Raw genomic sequence first — 16,222 nt, 5'->3', positions numbered from 1 at the left:
AATTTAATCAACAGATTAAATTAACAACGTACCGTAGTAAAATTCCTCAAAAAGGATCTATGTGAGAGTTCTACGCCTTAAAGTAGGCAACTAATTAACGGGTATCTCAGGGTCGACTATCTCACTTTTCCATTTCTACTTCTATTTGCGCTGTTGCTGTTTTGAGTGTTCAACAGTTCGCGTGTGTGTGAGTGTGTTGAGCACAGCAAATGAAGAAAAACCAACTCACACACACACTTGCCGAGTGAGAGAGAGGCATAGAATGAGCTAGCGGTAAAATGCATGAACAACGCCGGCTTGCCTGTCATGAAATTTGTATTTGTATCTCAGCGGCTGCCCTCCCTTTCTCCCGCTCTCTCTTTCTCTCTTGGACTCACCCCCCGCCCAGCCGCTCCGCTTCTTCTTCTCCGTCGCTCTGCGTCTCGTGCTCATTTTCCGTTGTATTTCTCGATGCAGTCGCCCCGAGGATTTCATTTTCTCTGCGCACTTCGAACCGATCGCTCGTATCGCTCCCGGAACTCAAAAACCGAACCGACCTCGAATCGAATCGAATCGAGCCCAAACCCGAAACCGAACCCCAACACTCGCCGGACTTCGACTTTGATTCGAATTCCTTTTCCGCGCTAACTTATTGAACACTTGAAGGGCACATTAAGTTCTGGAAATTACGACTTTAGCATAGTGTGTTTTTGTGTTTAAAGAGCAAAGTGTAAACAATCCGACAGAATTGTTCCCAAAACTGACGAAAATGGGTCGCCTGTTCCAATACAATCGCTTTGGCGCCACGGATAACATCAACAAAAACATCAGCAAAAAGGATACTCAGCACAAGAACAAGATGGTAAGTTTTAGACACACTAGTTTATAAGATCTTTCAGTTAGTCTTTATAAAACTGCTTATATAGAACAAACGCCTTGAGGAGATAATTATAATTTATAAGTTACTATTTTGTAAGTGTTATTTTAAAACCGTTTGAGTTTGGAAGACCTTTCCAAGTACCTTCTCTCCAACAACAGTTCAACTGTTGAAAAATGGCCGAATGCCTTTTAAGATTGAGGATATCAAAACGGAAACTTAAGGATCATATTCAGAAACCCTTTCACTTTACCTATTTAATCTATCTTAACTCTTTAAGTACATTTTACACGGTACACACGTCAAATTAAATAGTACAACTTATCTTTAGATCCGACAATCTATGGATATAATTTCCTCCCAAGCCTTAATCCATCTTTATAGATACCCATGCCCTTGATGACTCAAGCAGTTCTGAATTCTGTAGAATCTAACAGCCTAGCACTTTTCACACTCCCCACACACTATCGAAATAACTCTGTAGACAGCCCACGCACACTTAGCACTATCTCTACAGTGAACTCCCTACTAAATCGACCAGCGGGCGTAGGGGGGGCATAGCCAAATCCAAAACACGAACGACAACAATTAAAATGATTTAGTATCACAGATACCCAAAACAACACAGCCGCCACACAAAGCCAGAGACAACAAAAACAACGACAGCGCAGCATAATAAACTCAACTGTCGACGTAAATCAGTGGAACACTAAATCACATAGGGCCAAATAAATATGATTTGCATAAAAAGTAAATCAAAGTATATATGCAAACAGAGGGCGATAGTGAGCGACCTAAGCCGAACGTAAATCTGGCTTCAAATAAATCAAAATGTAAATGCAGCCTGATTTCTGGCGATAAGTAGAGCAAACAATCAAAGTCCGAGTCGGGAATTGAAATCGGAACATATGTTTGGGCCCATAAAGATAGTGATTGATTTGACAAAATGCATTTCTATATGCAAACAATGCGCATATGTTATTTGTTTTTGATTGGCGATAAGCGCTAACTAGGCTTTATCGTCTAGCCGCGATGCCCGAATGACGATAGGCCCGATAGCTCAATTAAGACAAACTACCTGCATTGGCTACCTGAATGCAAAGTCAACTTTCCTTAAGTCTACAGCTACTTTGCTTTACTAATCTCCTTATTTGACTTGGGATCCGGAGATCCAGAGATGATGCTGCCTAGATACACAGATACACCCATAACAATGCTCCGACATCTGAGCAGCATTTATCATAATATTTGTTTAAAAGAACCACGACGAACAGAGAAAAGTTTGTAATTTTAAACTGAATGACAGTTTGCGTTTTGCCTCCTCCTTTAATGCCTTTTATGCCGACCTCTGCATTTTTCATCCAGTCATTTTTCACTGGAATTGACACCCATCGCCTTCTGTATCTCGTCGTCTCTCGGATTCTTTTTGTTTTGATCTATGAAAATCTGTCTTCCTTGCCCTTTATTCAATTTGTCTGCTTTGGGTGTAGGTGTTGGCTGTTTTGGCTCCCAAAAGGATTGTCTTTTGAAACGGGAAGTCTGGGTGTGGCCGCAACGGGAGTTGTTTTACCAAGAAGACTCGAGTCCTACAAAAGACTTCTTCAGACTGCAAAGTGCAAGAATGCGCCCTCTTATATCCCTTAGATCTCCTGGTATAAATCGCTCGACACCTCCTCCCCGAAAGCCCCATCGCTTCCGTTATCAAAATCTATTACCAGACACAGTCTGTTTACAAAGCCAACTGGGTGTGCTGACAAACGATTTCAATTAGCCGGTTCGCAACAGATAAAAGGCATCTCGCCTATCGCGGGTCAAAGTTACAAAACGGAATCGTCACGAGCTGCAGTACTGACACATACACACATATATCGAGAGACCAGAACTAATAAAATTGTCACACAACTGTTGGTCTTCGGTCTGTCTGAAATGACCATATGCTGTCTGGTTGGTAGGGAAACGGACGGAAGGGGCAGAACTGCAACCATATTGCTAGATTAAAATCGGAGACAATTAAGAGGGAAAAGATAAACTCGAGTTTTCAGCGGTCTTATTAAAGCAAACTGCGCTTATATGGGGTTTATTTTCTCAAAGTGTTTATGAACATGAGATTATGGCATGGATGAGTATTTGATTACACTTCATTTGGGGAGACACATTTTTAATTAATTAATCAAAGGGAAAACTTTTTCTAACTTATTCATATTCCGCTTCAAGTATAATAAACATTTATCTGAGCAGTAATATGAACCATCTTCATCAAAAATAATTAAATCAAAAAATTCAAAATCATTTAAATTATAGACAAACAACCATCCATCATATATATAATAAGGCGCAGGCTTTGATTAATTAAAATGATAAACTTTAATACCCAGCAAATTTTTTATACTAATGATGTGTTTATAATTATTTAGATATTTTTCATTAGAGAAATATTCAATATTAAATTAACAAAAATAACTTTTATTTTTTGATAAATCATGATTTAAATTTAAAATATTCCCAGTTCAAATCATGATGTTCCACATAAACTTTGTTGAACAGACAATGGATCCAAACGATTTGCGTTAGGGAAATCAGGCTGAAAACATTTTCCTCCTCGTGTGGCTTATGATGCCATGCTCTGGTGCCTTCAACGCCCTGCCTAAGTGGATTTCTTCGACTGCAGAGATCCCGTGATGGGCCTCATAATTCTCGATGAGATGCAGCTAAAATTAAATCAACTGCTGGCGACGATTAGCAGCAATGAGCTGAGGCATTTAAATTCTAAGGCATTTTAATGCACTTTTCCCTAAGAACTCTGGCTCCACTTCAAGGCCAGTGATTAATGTTTATTTGGATGTTCGTGTTCTACACATGTATTTACATGCAGACTCTTTGATTTTTGGGGGCCCCTGAAGAGGAAACTCTAAGGATAGAAAATTAATTGCACCGCTTTTAAGTGCATTTAATTAGGAATTTCCAAGCAGACGCCTCGTTCACTAAGCCCAAGATTTATTGGGGAAACTGCAATCTGCAGCCTGCGCAATTGATGAGCATAATTAAATAGCCGGCGACTGCGAGCAGTCGACTTGCATGCTTTGTAATTTATGCTCCATATTTTGCCCAACTGCCGAATGGCCCCGTCGCTTTGAGTAAACAACAATTTCACTTATTTTCATGCCGTCTGCCGCCTCGGCCATCAACTGTCTGCATTGTTATTTTTACGCTCGACTCAATATAAATTTTCGCCCCTCTTCGTTTTGTTCGCCACATGCCATGCCATGAAAATGTAATGCAAATATGCAAAAAAGCTTTCAACGGGATCCGAGCGGCCCAGCCCCAACCCTCTATATCTCTTTTCTTTTTTTACCCCTACCCACTTTACTCCTCTGGCTACAAATAGTTTTTGGTTTTGGCTTAGTCTGGCCATCAACCGGGAACCGAGAACCTAGCCAACATCATCGTTATCACCAGCCCGTTGTCCGTGTTTGAGTTTCATATGGCTTCCCACCAAGGATTAGTGTGCATTAGACGACTAGTCGGGGGGAAAACTATTTGCAAGCCCAGCTACTAGACTTTCCACACACTAGCTGACGTACTGGAGTTGTAGAAAAAGTTGTCAGAGTCTCTAATTAAATTGTTCACCAGCTCTCAAAGTGATAAATTCCAAGAGTTCGTTGCCTGCTCTTTAAAAATGAAATAAAAAAAACTTGAGACTCATCTCTTGAAAACCCACGCACAGCAGATGAGACCCCAAAGAGATATGCCCATAAAATGCAATTAAAATTTCAACAATTTTCATTTGCATTTAATAAACCCATCAAAATGGCTTTTTAAACACGCATAAAACACCCGGTTGAATAGAAAGAACTCAATACGTTTCACATTTCAATAATTTTTTATATGACCCAATTTTTTACACCTATAAAAATGCCACAAAAATAACAAAGGGAGGCCATAAAAAAAGCCAATGCCACACGCCACATGTGTCTAAACAAAGGATTTTCCAGCCAAAGGCAAAGCTAATTGTAATAAAAAATTTACAAAACATATGAAAAAGCTGAAACTATAAACATTTTTCCTGGCATATAAAACTAAATTAGTGAGAAAATCATTTTACGAGCCCCGAAAACGAACTCGTTTAACCAACTAAAAGAAAAACTCACTGAAAAACCGTATTTTTTCAGAGGCGGCGGGGGGAGAAATGTGTGCGGGACGTGTTTTAAAAAATGTCATAAACTACTAGTAAGTCCATGTATCTCTGACATTTTGAAAGCCCTGACACGTGTGTCCGTGCTGGGATCACTTTGAGTTTCTTTTGGTGTGGCATAAAACTGTCAAATTAGCTGGAACTAAAAGCGAGATCACTACAAAATATTCAGAAATGTCCGACTAATGGCCCGGAGCCAAATGAAATATTACTAATTTCAATAGGAAAATGTCCGAGGGAATTTTCGAAAATTCATTTGACATTGTAGGAACAGAAATGGGAGTGGGTGGTTCGGAAGTATTTAGAGGGTGGCAAAATAGGAGGAGTCTTGTTTTGGCAGCACAGCTGCTTTGGCAATTGCCCAATTTGTGAGCGGATAAGTAGCCGGTTAGCGTTATTGCGGTTGCAATTTAAAAGCCACCAGCTTACCAGTAACCACTTCCCAAGGTGGAAAGTTGTGGGTTGCTTGGGTGTAGGGTGGTTTTATTTTTCAAGACCCTTCAGCAGCTGCTTGATTTTCCAGAGCTAGCTCAAAAATTCAGGCATATGTCGGTGGGACCTCAAGTGGCGCACAAAGGAAACATTTCAATAAATTCATCGACTCACTCCGGCCACTTCAACTAATTTCTGTACCCCCCTCTAAATGCACAATAAATGAAAATTTAACAACTGTTTTTATAAGGCCAAAAGGGAGGAGACCAAAGGGTCTGGTCTACCTACCTTCTTGTCTGTCAGCTGTCGAAGGTGCCTCGATTCGGTTACCTGAGTTTTTTTTATTGTAACACATTTTGATTACGAAAATATGCTAACACCTCGCAGGCCAAACAAAGAGCTGGCCAAGAATGGAAAGCCGGCCTGGGGCGCTGTTTCACCATCAATTAGAGCTCAACCTTTCCGCAGGGCAGGATCGGAATATAAACCAAAATGGAGCTGGGGATAGACCTATGATTATTGCATTAGCAGACACACCATCAAAAGAACAGGGCCAGCACGCCAACACCTTTGGGTCACTACTGTGTGCTGGATTTTATTTCGGGGCCAGTTCTCTTCGGGCACTATTATCATTGAAATTACTGTTCCTTTTCTTTGGTCAGACTTGGCCTGGCCTAGCATAAATTAAAACTCATGTAGCTGGCAAGAATCGTAGCCATTAAACGCTTGTTGGCCCATTGTGTTTGATTTAAGCCGATAAAAGGTACACTTTTGAGGCATTTCACGCCGCTTTTCCCCCGTCGAAACTTTCAACAGATTTATGCGCTGCGTGGCCACATCAAAGAAAACTCTTTTGGCCATGGCTCGTTGGCCACGAATTAACGGCCAACCGGCCAAGATGTAGCAACAATTTTCGGCCCCTCCATGTTTGTTCACAGACAAACAAGATTTTCAATTGGAAATGCAAATCAATGGGATGGCCTGCAACGGAAGTTCTGCGTCTGCACTTCCTTTGTTTGGCTTCCCAAACCTCTAATTTATTGAATGTGTTGAATTATGAATCCCCCCCTCCCCCACTCCCAATCGAATTCAATTTCGTAATCCCACTTCGAGCTCTACCTGGAAGCCAGAGTTCCTTTGTGTCCTGCACTCCTTTTCAATCGATTGCTCATTATTTTGCCATTCTTCCTTCGAGTGTGTGTGCGTGCTGAAGGGTGCCACGAATTCTCGGATCACGATGCCCAATACCGAGGGGTGTATGTTCCCAAATGATAGTACTGCTGCAGCTAGAATTACTGGGAAGCTAATGCAATCGAAGCAGGAGGTGGTGTCTTAATCTATATTCAAATCACTGGTTCAAACCAATGAGCATTATAAACCACCTCCATAACCGAGCAGTTCAGGTTGTTTACGTTTTCCACTTTGTAGATCCAGACACTCTGCTAAGCATCAATGGACATGACTTCTGTACAAATCTTCAGGAGAAACATTAAAACAAATATATAACTCTAGACACTTCTTACTTTATCTCGAGAATAAATACAAACCAAAGTATTACACTTTTCGATTTAGGCAAAGTAATTTTTTCCTTTCAAAAAGCTACATTGCTCAAAGCAAAGACCTCCCTCATAAGGCTCATGAAAAAAAGGGACAAAAGTGTTAAATATTACCACCTTAAAGTGCGAGATATTTAAATATTGTTAGGGCGAAAGTAGGTGTTGAAAAAAAAACACACTAGCAACCCTCGACAGAAGCTGCATATGAATATTTTATAAGCGAAATGAAAGGCAAATACGAGCAGGGAAAACAACGGACTGGCAAATTGTACAACAATGAACAAGTAGAGCAAGCGCATTACAAGGATATCACAGCAGCAGTGACCCAAAAGCATTAGCAGAATAGCAGTCCTCGGGTTTTTACAAGGGAATGGGAATACAACAAAGGCGAAAGCAGAACAAAGCCAGGATAATGGGATGGCAGTGTGTGTTATCTGCGTGGCTGTTGCATAAGAGCGTTGTTCGAGTGAAATGGAAAACCCCGAGGTAGATAAGATTTATAGGGACAGTCCTGACACTTTCCACAAATTTCCTGACCAAAACTAACAACGAAATCCATCTTGTTTGTTCTCGCCCGACAGCTACGTAATGCCATCAAATGTCCAGGCTACTCGGACATCTATGGTCAGTACAATAAGGACTCGACCTTCGAGAAGTGTCAACAATGGAGCAGCAAGCTGGAGTTTCCAGTTGCCGGAGATATGGATAAACAAGAACCGATCCAGAGTCGCACGCACAAGGTTTACGACAGCATGAAGAATTTCCTGCACCGCAAACTCTTTGCACAACCCTCGCAAAAGGAACAGATCTTGAGCGAAGAGCCCACGAGCGACTATGATGAGGTGTGTATAATAAATAATATAACATTAATAATGGATGGAAAAACATTTATGTCAACAAACATTTTGGTCCACTCCGCTTCAACCAGAATATAGTAGAAAAATATACAATTTGTTGTTTCGTATTTAAACTCCGAAAACATAAAACTTAACTTAATTCAAATTCAATAGATGGTTTTTAAAATAATAACATCTTTTAAGAAACTTAAAAAAATTATTACTTTCAAAGCGTTTTTAATAACTAGTTATAAATTTAAATTCGTATATCTAAAAAGATCTTATAAAGAACTAGTCTACAATTAACAGCAAACAATAATTTTAGCTAGACCGCATTTTTGTAAAGGGAAATATGTTAATTAATATTTTGATATGTGTTGCTATGTTAGGTATAATATTGTGGTTGACCCAAAATTGGTTTTCATAAGTGGTACCATGACTTCAAGAACCCTTTCTTTTGAATGGTAATTTAATTGGTTTTTCTCCTTTCTCTTTAGCAGGACCTTCTCGACTCCTCGTACCACGCCGACGCGGAGGAAGAGGAGGAGGAACGCGATGCGGACTGCAGCTGCAGCTCCACTGGCAGTAGCACCACGAGCAGCAATCCAACCACGCCCAAACGCTCGCCCCAAAAGTCCTTACTTTCCCTCAACTGCTGGCAGAGCAGTCAGCCGAGCAGTGACTCCAATCCCGAAGAAGAAGAGGAGGATACAAAGGAGGACTCCGACGCAGGGATATCCGATTGCTGTCAACTGTTGGCTGAAAGTTCCCCCAATTCCATGAGCAAGCGTCGCCGAGCTGCTCCTCTGTTCACCAGATACATCGGCGCGAACCAAAATTCCGACGATGATGAGGACGAGGAGCCGGAGCTGCTGGCTTGCCCATGGTACCAGCCCAGGATTACGGCAAAGGCCGCCATGGAGCACCTGCAGCCGGCCACACCTGGAAGCTTTCTCCTGCGCCGCAGCACTCCGCGACATTTCGAACTGGTCCTGCGACTCGAGCGGAGTAATAAGGTCAAGACCTATCCCGTGCAGTCCACCCGGAATCAGATGTACCGCTTGAAAGGAGCCAAGAAACAGTTCACCAGTCTGAAAGCCCTGATCACGCACCATTCCGTGATGGCCGAACAACTGCCATTGACATTGGATCTGCCCCGGGAGCGTCATGTGGCGAAACCCTCATCTGTGCGCTACGCAGATGACTTCGAACCCCTGGAATCGCTGCAGCTACTCGGCATCCTGAAGAGTCTCCAGGCCAAAAGCATCGAGATATAGGAAATAATTATTAAGCGGGGTATCAAGGGGCGGGATGAATAATATCGAACTGCAAAGGGAACGATAGGTGAAAGTAATTAGGAATTTGTTTTGTTCTATGCATAAGTACTTGTGATATAGTTTACGGTCTTGCGGGCTAAGCAACCCTCGAATTTAGTTTAGACTACCAACTAATTGAAATATTTTGTATCCGACGTAAGGCTAAGTTTTCTATTGTGAAAGTGAAATATGAATAAAAATCGAACAATGGCATTCAGCAAAAACGCAACCCTCGTCGTGAGTTTAATGTGTCCATGCCCCTGCAATCAATGCGTTTCCTGTTCGCCCCCCATCCTCGACCCTCTGGAGTCCTCCTGGAGGGTTGGCCAGAGAACGCTTCACTTACATGTGATTAGCGCTTCGAGTGGCTCTCATTAATTTTTCAAGTGCGGCTCATGGAGCTCTCGACGCAATTCACGCTGCAACATGTTGCTGGCAACCTTTTGGTGGCATGAATAATTACAGCGGTTACTTTAGTTACAACATTCAGGGGGATTCTATTCAGTATTGTCAAGTGATGACGCAGAACGCATCTGAATAACATATGAAACTTTTCTGCGGGATTACCAGATTTACTCACATAAAAAAAGGATTAATATCATACATGGTTATAGTAAAGTTGGATGGGATAAGGTAACGATATAAATTTCAAACAGAAAACTATTTCCGGCGACAATAATAAAAAAAAAAAAAAAAAAAAAAAAAACTATTATTTACTTTAGTACATTTTAGCATGGAACTTTTTGCAGCAAGAACTCATATTTACTATGATATTTATACCTGTTACTCGGAAACTGAAAGCGTAATGAAAATTAATTGATAATCATTCATAGTCATATACTTGCTAGAGGAACGATCGAATTTTAATGAAGCAAAATTATAATATTGTTCAACTTTAAGATTAAATTAAAATTGATTTAACTGTCGATATCAGTCAACGATCGGTAAATCGCAAAGCATTTTATCGATAGTCTTACAGCTCAACTCTCATGTATTATACGTTACATATTATTTACATTCTACAATACACCAAACCTTAAGCGCACATAAGTATGCTTTACTTTTTATTGCTTCTCCAAAACAAAATCAATCCTAAAAGCAGGCTGCAAAATAGAAATATAAACAGGATATTCAAGAAATTTTATATAAAAAACGCCTAATAAAAGCGTTTTGACAATGCTTTCAATATTCCCCAATGTCAGCAATTTCGCTAAATCATTTCCTGTTTGACCAGTGTGTGAAACGACCTTTTTATGGCCTATGATTGATATTGTTTACGTTCACCAAATAAAGGCCATAATTCACAGATGCGAACAATTGGCCGGCGAGTGCATAAAATATTTAAATATAAACTACAAATATTCACACTGACAGCATCAGAATAAAAGCTGGACACGCTTAACCCCAGAGGCTGTGAAACAAAACGCCATTAACAATAACGAGGCCTGGAAAAAACATTGGCAAACAAATTACAAATAAATGGAAATGCTGACAGCATTAATAACGTTACATCATTAATAAGCGAATCGAAATGAATACAATAACTGAAAATGGAAAATGTAATAATTATGACAATAAATTAAGTGAACGCGAGGGCATGGTTTCTTTTAGTTGTTTATTTATTTATTTAACTGGCGCCAGTACTCACCGATTTAAATCGAAATCACCCAATCATTAATTGCCTGCCAATCATACCGACCGCAAAATGAAATATTTCAATGAAATTTTCTTCGAAATTACCAGAGCAAACAGAAATGGAAATGCTATAAACAACTGAATTACTGGGGTAGGATAATGATACTGTTCTTAACGAATAATGCCAGCCAAGACCCTGGATTGGCAATATATTTACAATGCCACACACCAGATTATAGTTTCTGAAAAACGGTTCAAGTAAACTCTGAGGATTCCAAATTTCGTGAGCTCTCATCCTTTTAAGCCTGCTTCTCGTTTTGGTTCTGCAAAGTTGGACTTAATGGAATTCAAATTGAAATTGAAAAAGGGAGCCGGAAGTGTGTGTCCAGGCGTATGTGGGAATAAACATTCAGCATTCTCGCTAATGAAGTGCTTTCATCTGCACTCTATGCTGACTTTTTTGCCCTTTCACATGAACTGTTTGCATAATTTTTGCAACAGTTTGTTTAGCTTTTCAATTCTGACAGCTGAAAAGGCAACAAAACCGAGAGTGTCGTTCTGTAAATTTCATTTTCATTTGTGTATGCCTCACTAATTACGAAATGGTTGCAATAATGCCGGAGAAAGCATCTAAAATGCTCCCTTGGGAAAAAGTAAACACAAACAAGGGGTCATAAGTATGGTAAATTAATTAAATGGAAATTAAAAAGTGGTCGATTTATTAAATTAGAATGCTAAACGTGCTTCATGAAAAAAAAATGCATTTATTAATTGTTTTTTATTTTTCACACCACAAAATCAATTAAAATATATTAAATATTATATGCAGATAATTCTATAAAAACTATTTACATGACTTAAAATCTAATCTGCACATTACTGTGAAAAAAAATTGCATTAATAAATTGTTGAACCGTTATTAAAGCAGATATTGTGCTATGTAACTAAAGGTAAATGTTTAAAATATTTATCTTTATATCATTACAGCTTGTTTGTGTGTTAGATTTATATTTACTCCTTTGATTCCTGAAATTTCGTTATGTTTCGGTGGGTTCTAAATAAACCACCATTTATGTTTTCTATTCATCTGTGTACTCACTTCCCACCTTTTTTAACCTGATCCCACCGCAGCTAATTACAAAAACAGCTCCTCTATTTGAATGGCCCCACCCATGACCAGGGAAAATCAATAACTGAGGACGAGTGTGCATCCATGAATGGTCAATCGCATTGCCAAAGGAGCTGAAACAGGAGCAATGGGAAAATCAGTGGGAGCTGGATCCCCAGCGATGAATGGCATTTGCCATGATGTTGCCTGGATTATCTTCTGTTTATATGGGATTTATTTGCCAGCTGGGAAGGAGAGGAGCAAAAAAAGGATGCTGGCGCAGGAGCAGGAGCATGTGTTGCCATGACGGCCGCCGTTGCCTTTGTGTGCCTTTTGTTGCTGCGGATGCTGCCAGTCTGGCATTGCATAAATGTTTTGCCTTTTAATTAGCACGCATTTCACATTCGGCATTCTGCAGTGGCCTCCACGCTTGCCTCTTAATGCGCTTAAAGCAGATCCAGCAGCCACGATGATAATGATGGAAAATCTTGGCCAGCTGGGGAGAAAATTCAATCAGCCGCAGATTCGAACTTGCTGTTGAGTAATGCAATTTGAAGAAGGCAAGACGTAAACGAAGAAAACAGAATGAACTTGAAGAAAAATTTATAAACTTAAAAAACACTGTAATTGAAATATTGTATTTTTAAAATAACAAATTCTTCTATGAACTATGAAATTGTTCTTTAATAAATAATGTGATCGAAAAATATGGAAAAAGAAAATTTAATAGGCTGTTCTAAGTATTAATATTTAAATTTCTGTTAAATGAAAGATAATCTTCAACTTATACCAAAAATTTAAAAAAATTCATAAAAATGCTATTTGTTGAAAAAAAAATATTTCAACATTATTTTTCAAATGATTTTTTTTTGGATTGTTTTTTTTAAGTGGCCAGACCACTAGCTTCCAGCAGTATGGCGGAAATTATGTGCCACTCGAGTGTCCAACGAGCCGTGACCCGAGTATGATGTAAGTCGGAGAAGGAAGTGAAAGAAATTGTGTCAGCAGGGGCACGCACAAGGATAACGAAACCGCCCGGTGGCTGACTGACTGCCCGACTTATCCCTTGTCCTAAGCTACGTGATCCTGCGACGACAGCAGCGCCAGAAAGAATGCAACAAGCCGCGCAAAGTGCACTCAATTGTTTAGCTGCCCCTGAGGATTTTCAGAGGAGGGGGGTAAAGTTCCTTTGTGGCACACAATCTTTATAAAACAGAAAATCAGTTGGCACTCGGCCAAGTGCATATTAAAGCAGTCAACTCACGCCCACTTTGAGGTTGGGAAATTGATTTTAAAGGAGGAAATCTTATTTCAAAGCAGGAGAGAAGAAAACTTTGTAGAAATAATTATACTTAATTGGCCACTTTATGCTATGTAAATATTTACTTCCAAGCTCATGTGTCATCTGTCACAATAATTACCCGTCCTTCTATTTGGCAAAACCAACAAAATTAATTAAAGAGATAATTGGCCTAAGAAGTATAAGTTTGTCTTGGATGCTGTTGGAGATTTATATTAGTTATTACAAACCTTTTGCTATTTCAGCTTATATTTACTTTGGTTTAACATTGTTTAAGCTTATCTAATCATTTAGTTTGCCTGAGATGATTTTCATTTTGAATGGGTGAACAAAATAAATCCTTTTAATCTCTTTAATATTGTTTGTTATTTCTTTGACTAATTGCTATCCCATAATATCACTATACATTCTTTGTTTGAGAAACTAATTCATTAAATCATTGGAATAATAAGTGTCTTTACTTCATGTGGAAATACTTTGTTTATTTATTTTCATTCTAGTTTCTATCATTTCTAAATAAATATCATAGAATTAATTAATTATATTTGCAACGATAAACGCTTTGTATACTGTTATCCTATACCGATAATGAGGCTTTAAGGATTTCCATCGCCAAATCAAAATGATGTTCTGCTTCCTGCTGGCTGCTGAAAGCCAAAAGAAATAAATCAAAATCCCCATATGGTGCCGTCGCTCTAAACTTTTATCTTTTAATTTTGTTAATTAATCGATATGTTTGCCCTTTCCAGCGCCTTGGCCCCCTGTGGCCAGGCAAACAATTAGAGGAAAAGGAACATCCAGCTGCCAGAGCGAAAAAGGCAACAGTCTGTGTCCCTGGCTGCAACAATAACACATGGAATCGAATACTTACTACGCCCCTGCCCACCATAGCCACCCCCTTTGGCTGCTCACATGATTTACAGTCTCGAAAGCCGGCGGCAAAAGTTAAGAAATAAAATTTCAAGAAAATTGCACAAACAACAGGAAGCCGGCAAAAGTGCGGGGGTGGGTGAGATCGGAACTTCGAGGGCATTGAGCCAAGAGGAAATATTGTAAAACTCTGGCTATAAAGCAAATACACGATACATATCATCCAGTGAGCAGTGGGTGGACGGGGAACCCCAAAAATGTGAGCAACACAAAAGTCGTTATCTTAATTACTTTTATAGCTTCGATTTGGGGCGAGTGGAGCAATGGCAGCAACGCCAAAAGGAAAAAGAACAACAGAGACATGACAGCTAAAGGAACAAATATTGTGGAGTAAGTGGAAAGTTGAAATCAAGACACCCCCGCAAATGCCACTGAAAAATAATATAATGTTGCTGTGGTAATTTTCAATTAATTATATGTTTACCACACATTTTATTAAGAGAAGCAATATGATTATATTCACCATTTTAGAATTATTTGTTATTTTATATCATTTTTATTGGTTATATTGTGTTTTCATACACTAACTACTAATTTAAATTAAATATTTGTACAAAAGAGGTCATAATGTTTATTATATTTTTATTTTATTACGGCATATACTAAATACAAGTCAAAAGATTTTTCCTGTTCATTATTATTATTTCATTTCTTATATCAATTCAAATAAAAATCTATGTTTATGATTATTTTATGGTCAACTATGTAGAGTTAAATTATTTTTGATACAAATTCGATACTTAGCATATGTTTATTAGTTATAAGTTTAAATTTGTCAGAAGAAGGTATCATCTAACCAATTAAAGCACTCAAGCAGCCTTAAAGCAACCACAAGATATCCCAAAGATATGAGATACAAGGATATTAAGAGTAAGGCATATTAATATTATGGCATCTAGCATATCCACACAGGCCACAAAGCAGCCAGCCAGTCATCAGATATGCTGGATGCTGCCTCATTACCCCATAGAAAAGTCCGCATATTTCGCACTTCATTAAGTCATATTTTTCAAGCGTTATCAGGGTGGATGTGCGAGTGTGCCTGTGTGTGTGTGTTTGCCTAGTTAGCACACCAGTTAATTACCAACTCGCGCACATATGCTGCTAGATGGCTATACGGCTATATGGCTATATGGCTATATAGCTACATGGTATTCAGGTTACTAGAGCCTGTCCTTGAGCCGAGAGAGAAATTTCTAAGAGCCGCACACAGCCTGCTTAATATTTCATGGTTGACTTTGGGCCCGGCATTTAAACTAGACACTTAATTAACATTTTGAACGATACCCCCTCTGCGAGCTCGGCCGAAATCAATTTCCCTTCTGCCAGAAACGGAAGCGGGAATCCGGATATGAAAGACGAATGCCCGCGGGCGACAATCGCGGGAAATTCCGGGGCGGAGTATAACAACATCACGACCTTTTAGTTGAAATTATTTTACCATTTTCCATTTGCCTTCTGGAGGAGCTTTCGCCTTTGATTATTTATGTCGCGCGTTTTGCGGCTGCCTGACTAAGAAGCCAACATCAATAAACTGTTGACAACTTGAAAATAACCGCGAAAGAACTGTCTGAAGGGGGTTAATGCGGCGACAGGTGACTGGCACTTTGTTTATTGAAGTACGCTAAACTTTTTAGTCGCCAACACCATCACCGTCACTATCACCGTCTTCGTAGTCGTCGTCGTCGCGGCTTGTTAATATCGAGCAGCGCATTATTTATGGCAAACTTACCACCAAAACACTTTTATTCCAACGCTGATGGCAGGAGTATAACTTTTAACGAGTTCTCTTCAGTTCGGTTGAGTTACTTTTCCATAACTCACCTGCAATTTTCTCACTTTTCCGTATATTGAATGTGCCACAAAAGTTGGCTGACTCTTCTCCACTTTGCCACTCAATACCTTAAAGACCTTCCGGGCAGGTAAGGGGCGGGGAAAAGGACTCAGACCATGGCTACTACGTCCTCGGTCACGAGCAAACCAACCATAAGCATTTCATTATTAGAACACAAAAATGTTTAAAATTTCATTAAATGGCTGCGTTGTCCGGCTCCATACAAA

The 16,222-nt window shown here is 39.5% G+C and overlaps 1 protein-coding gene across 3 annotated transcripts; it reads left to right on the top strand.

The window, feature by feature from the left end:
- Positions 1-462: 462 nt before the first annotated feature.
- LOC108142752 (tensin-4) lies at positions 463-9,412 on the top strand. Of its 3 annotated transcripts, none has more exons than XM_017266781.2 (3): positions 463-841; positions 7,618-7,878; positions 8,373-9,412. In XM_017266781.2, the coding sequence occupies exons 1-3, from the start codon at positions 749-751 to the stop codon at positions 9,147-9,149; spliced, it is 1,131 nt and encodes a 376-aa protein (XP_017122270.1). In that variant the 5' UTR covers positions 463-748; the 3' UTR covers positions 9,150-9,412. The 3 variants fall into 3 exon arrangements, with proteins under 3 accessions (XP_017122270.1, XP_017122269.1, XP_041564277.1); XM_017266780.2 differs by having other exon boundaries at positions 8,370-9,412; XM_041708343.1 differs by lacking the exon at positions 463-841 and adding an exon at positions 7,195-7,522 and having other exon boundaries at positions 8,370-9,412.
- Positions 9,413-16,222: the final 6,810 nt, after the last annotated feature.

Source organism: Drosophila elegans, unplaced genomic scaffold, assembly GCF_018152505.1.
Source record: "Drosophila elegans isolate 14027-0461.03 unplaced genomic scaffold, ASM1815250v1 contig_208, whole genome shotgun sequence".
NCBI lineage: Eukaryota > Metazoa > Arthropoda > Insecta > Diptera > Drosophilidae > Drosophila > Drosophila elegans.
Note: the sequence above shows the minus strand (reverse complement) of the source record. Positions and strands in the feature narration are given on the sequence as shown.

What these genes read in the sequence shown, in the direction of transcription:
- LOC108142752 (XM_017266780.2), top strand. Translation starts at nt 749, where the DNA reads ATGGGTCGCCTGTTCCAATACAATCGCTTTGGCGCCACGGATAACATC. An exon ending in CTCAGCACAAGAACAAGATG is followed by an intron (nt 842 to 7,617) that starts GTAAGTTTTAGA and finishes CTCGCCCGACAG; the next exon opens with CTACGTAATGCCATCAAATG. An exon ending in CCACGAGCGACTATGATGAG is followed by an intron (nt 7,879 to 8,369) that starts GTGTGTATAATA and finishes CTTTCTCTTTAG; the next exon opens with CAGGACCTTCTCGACTCCTC.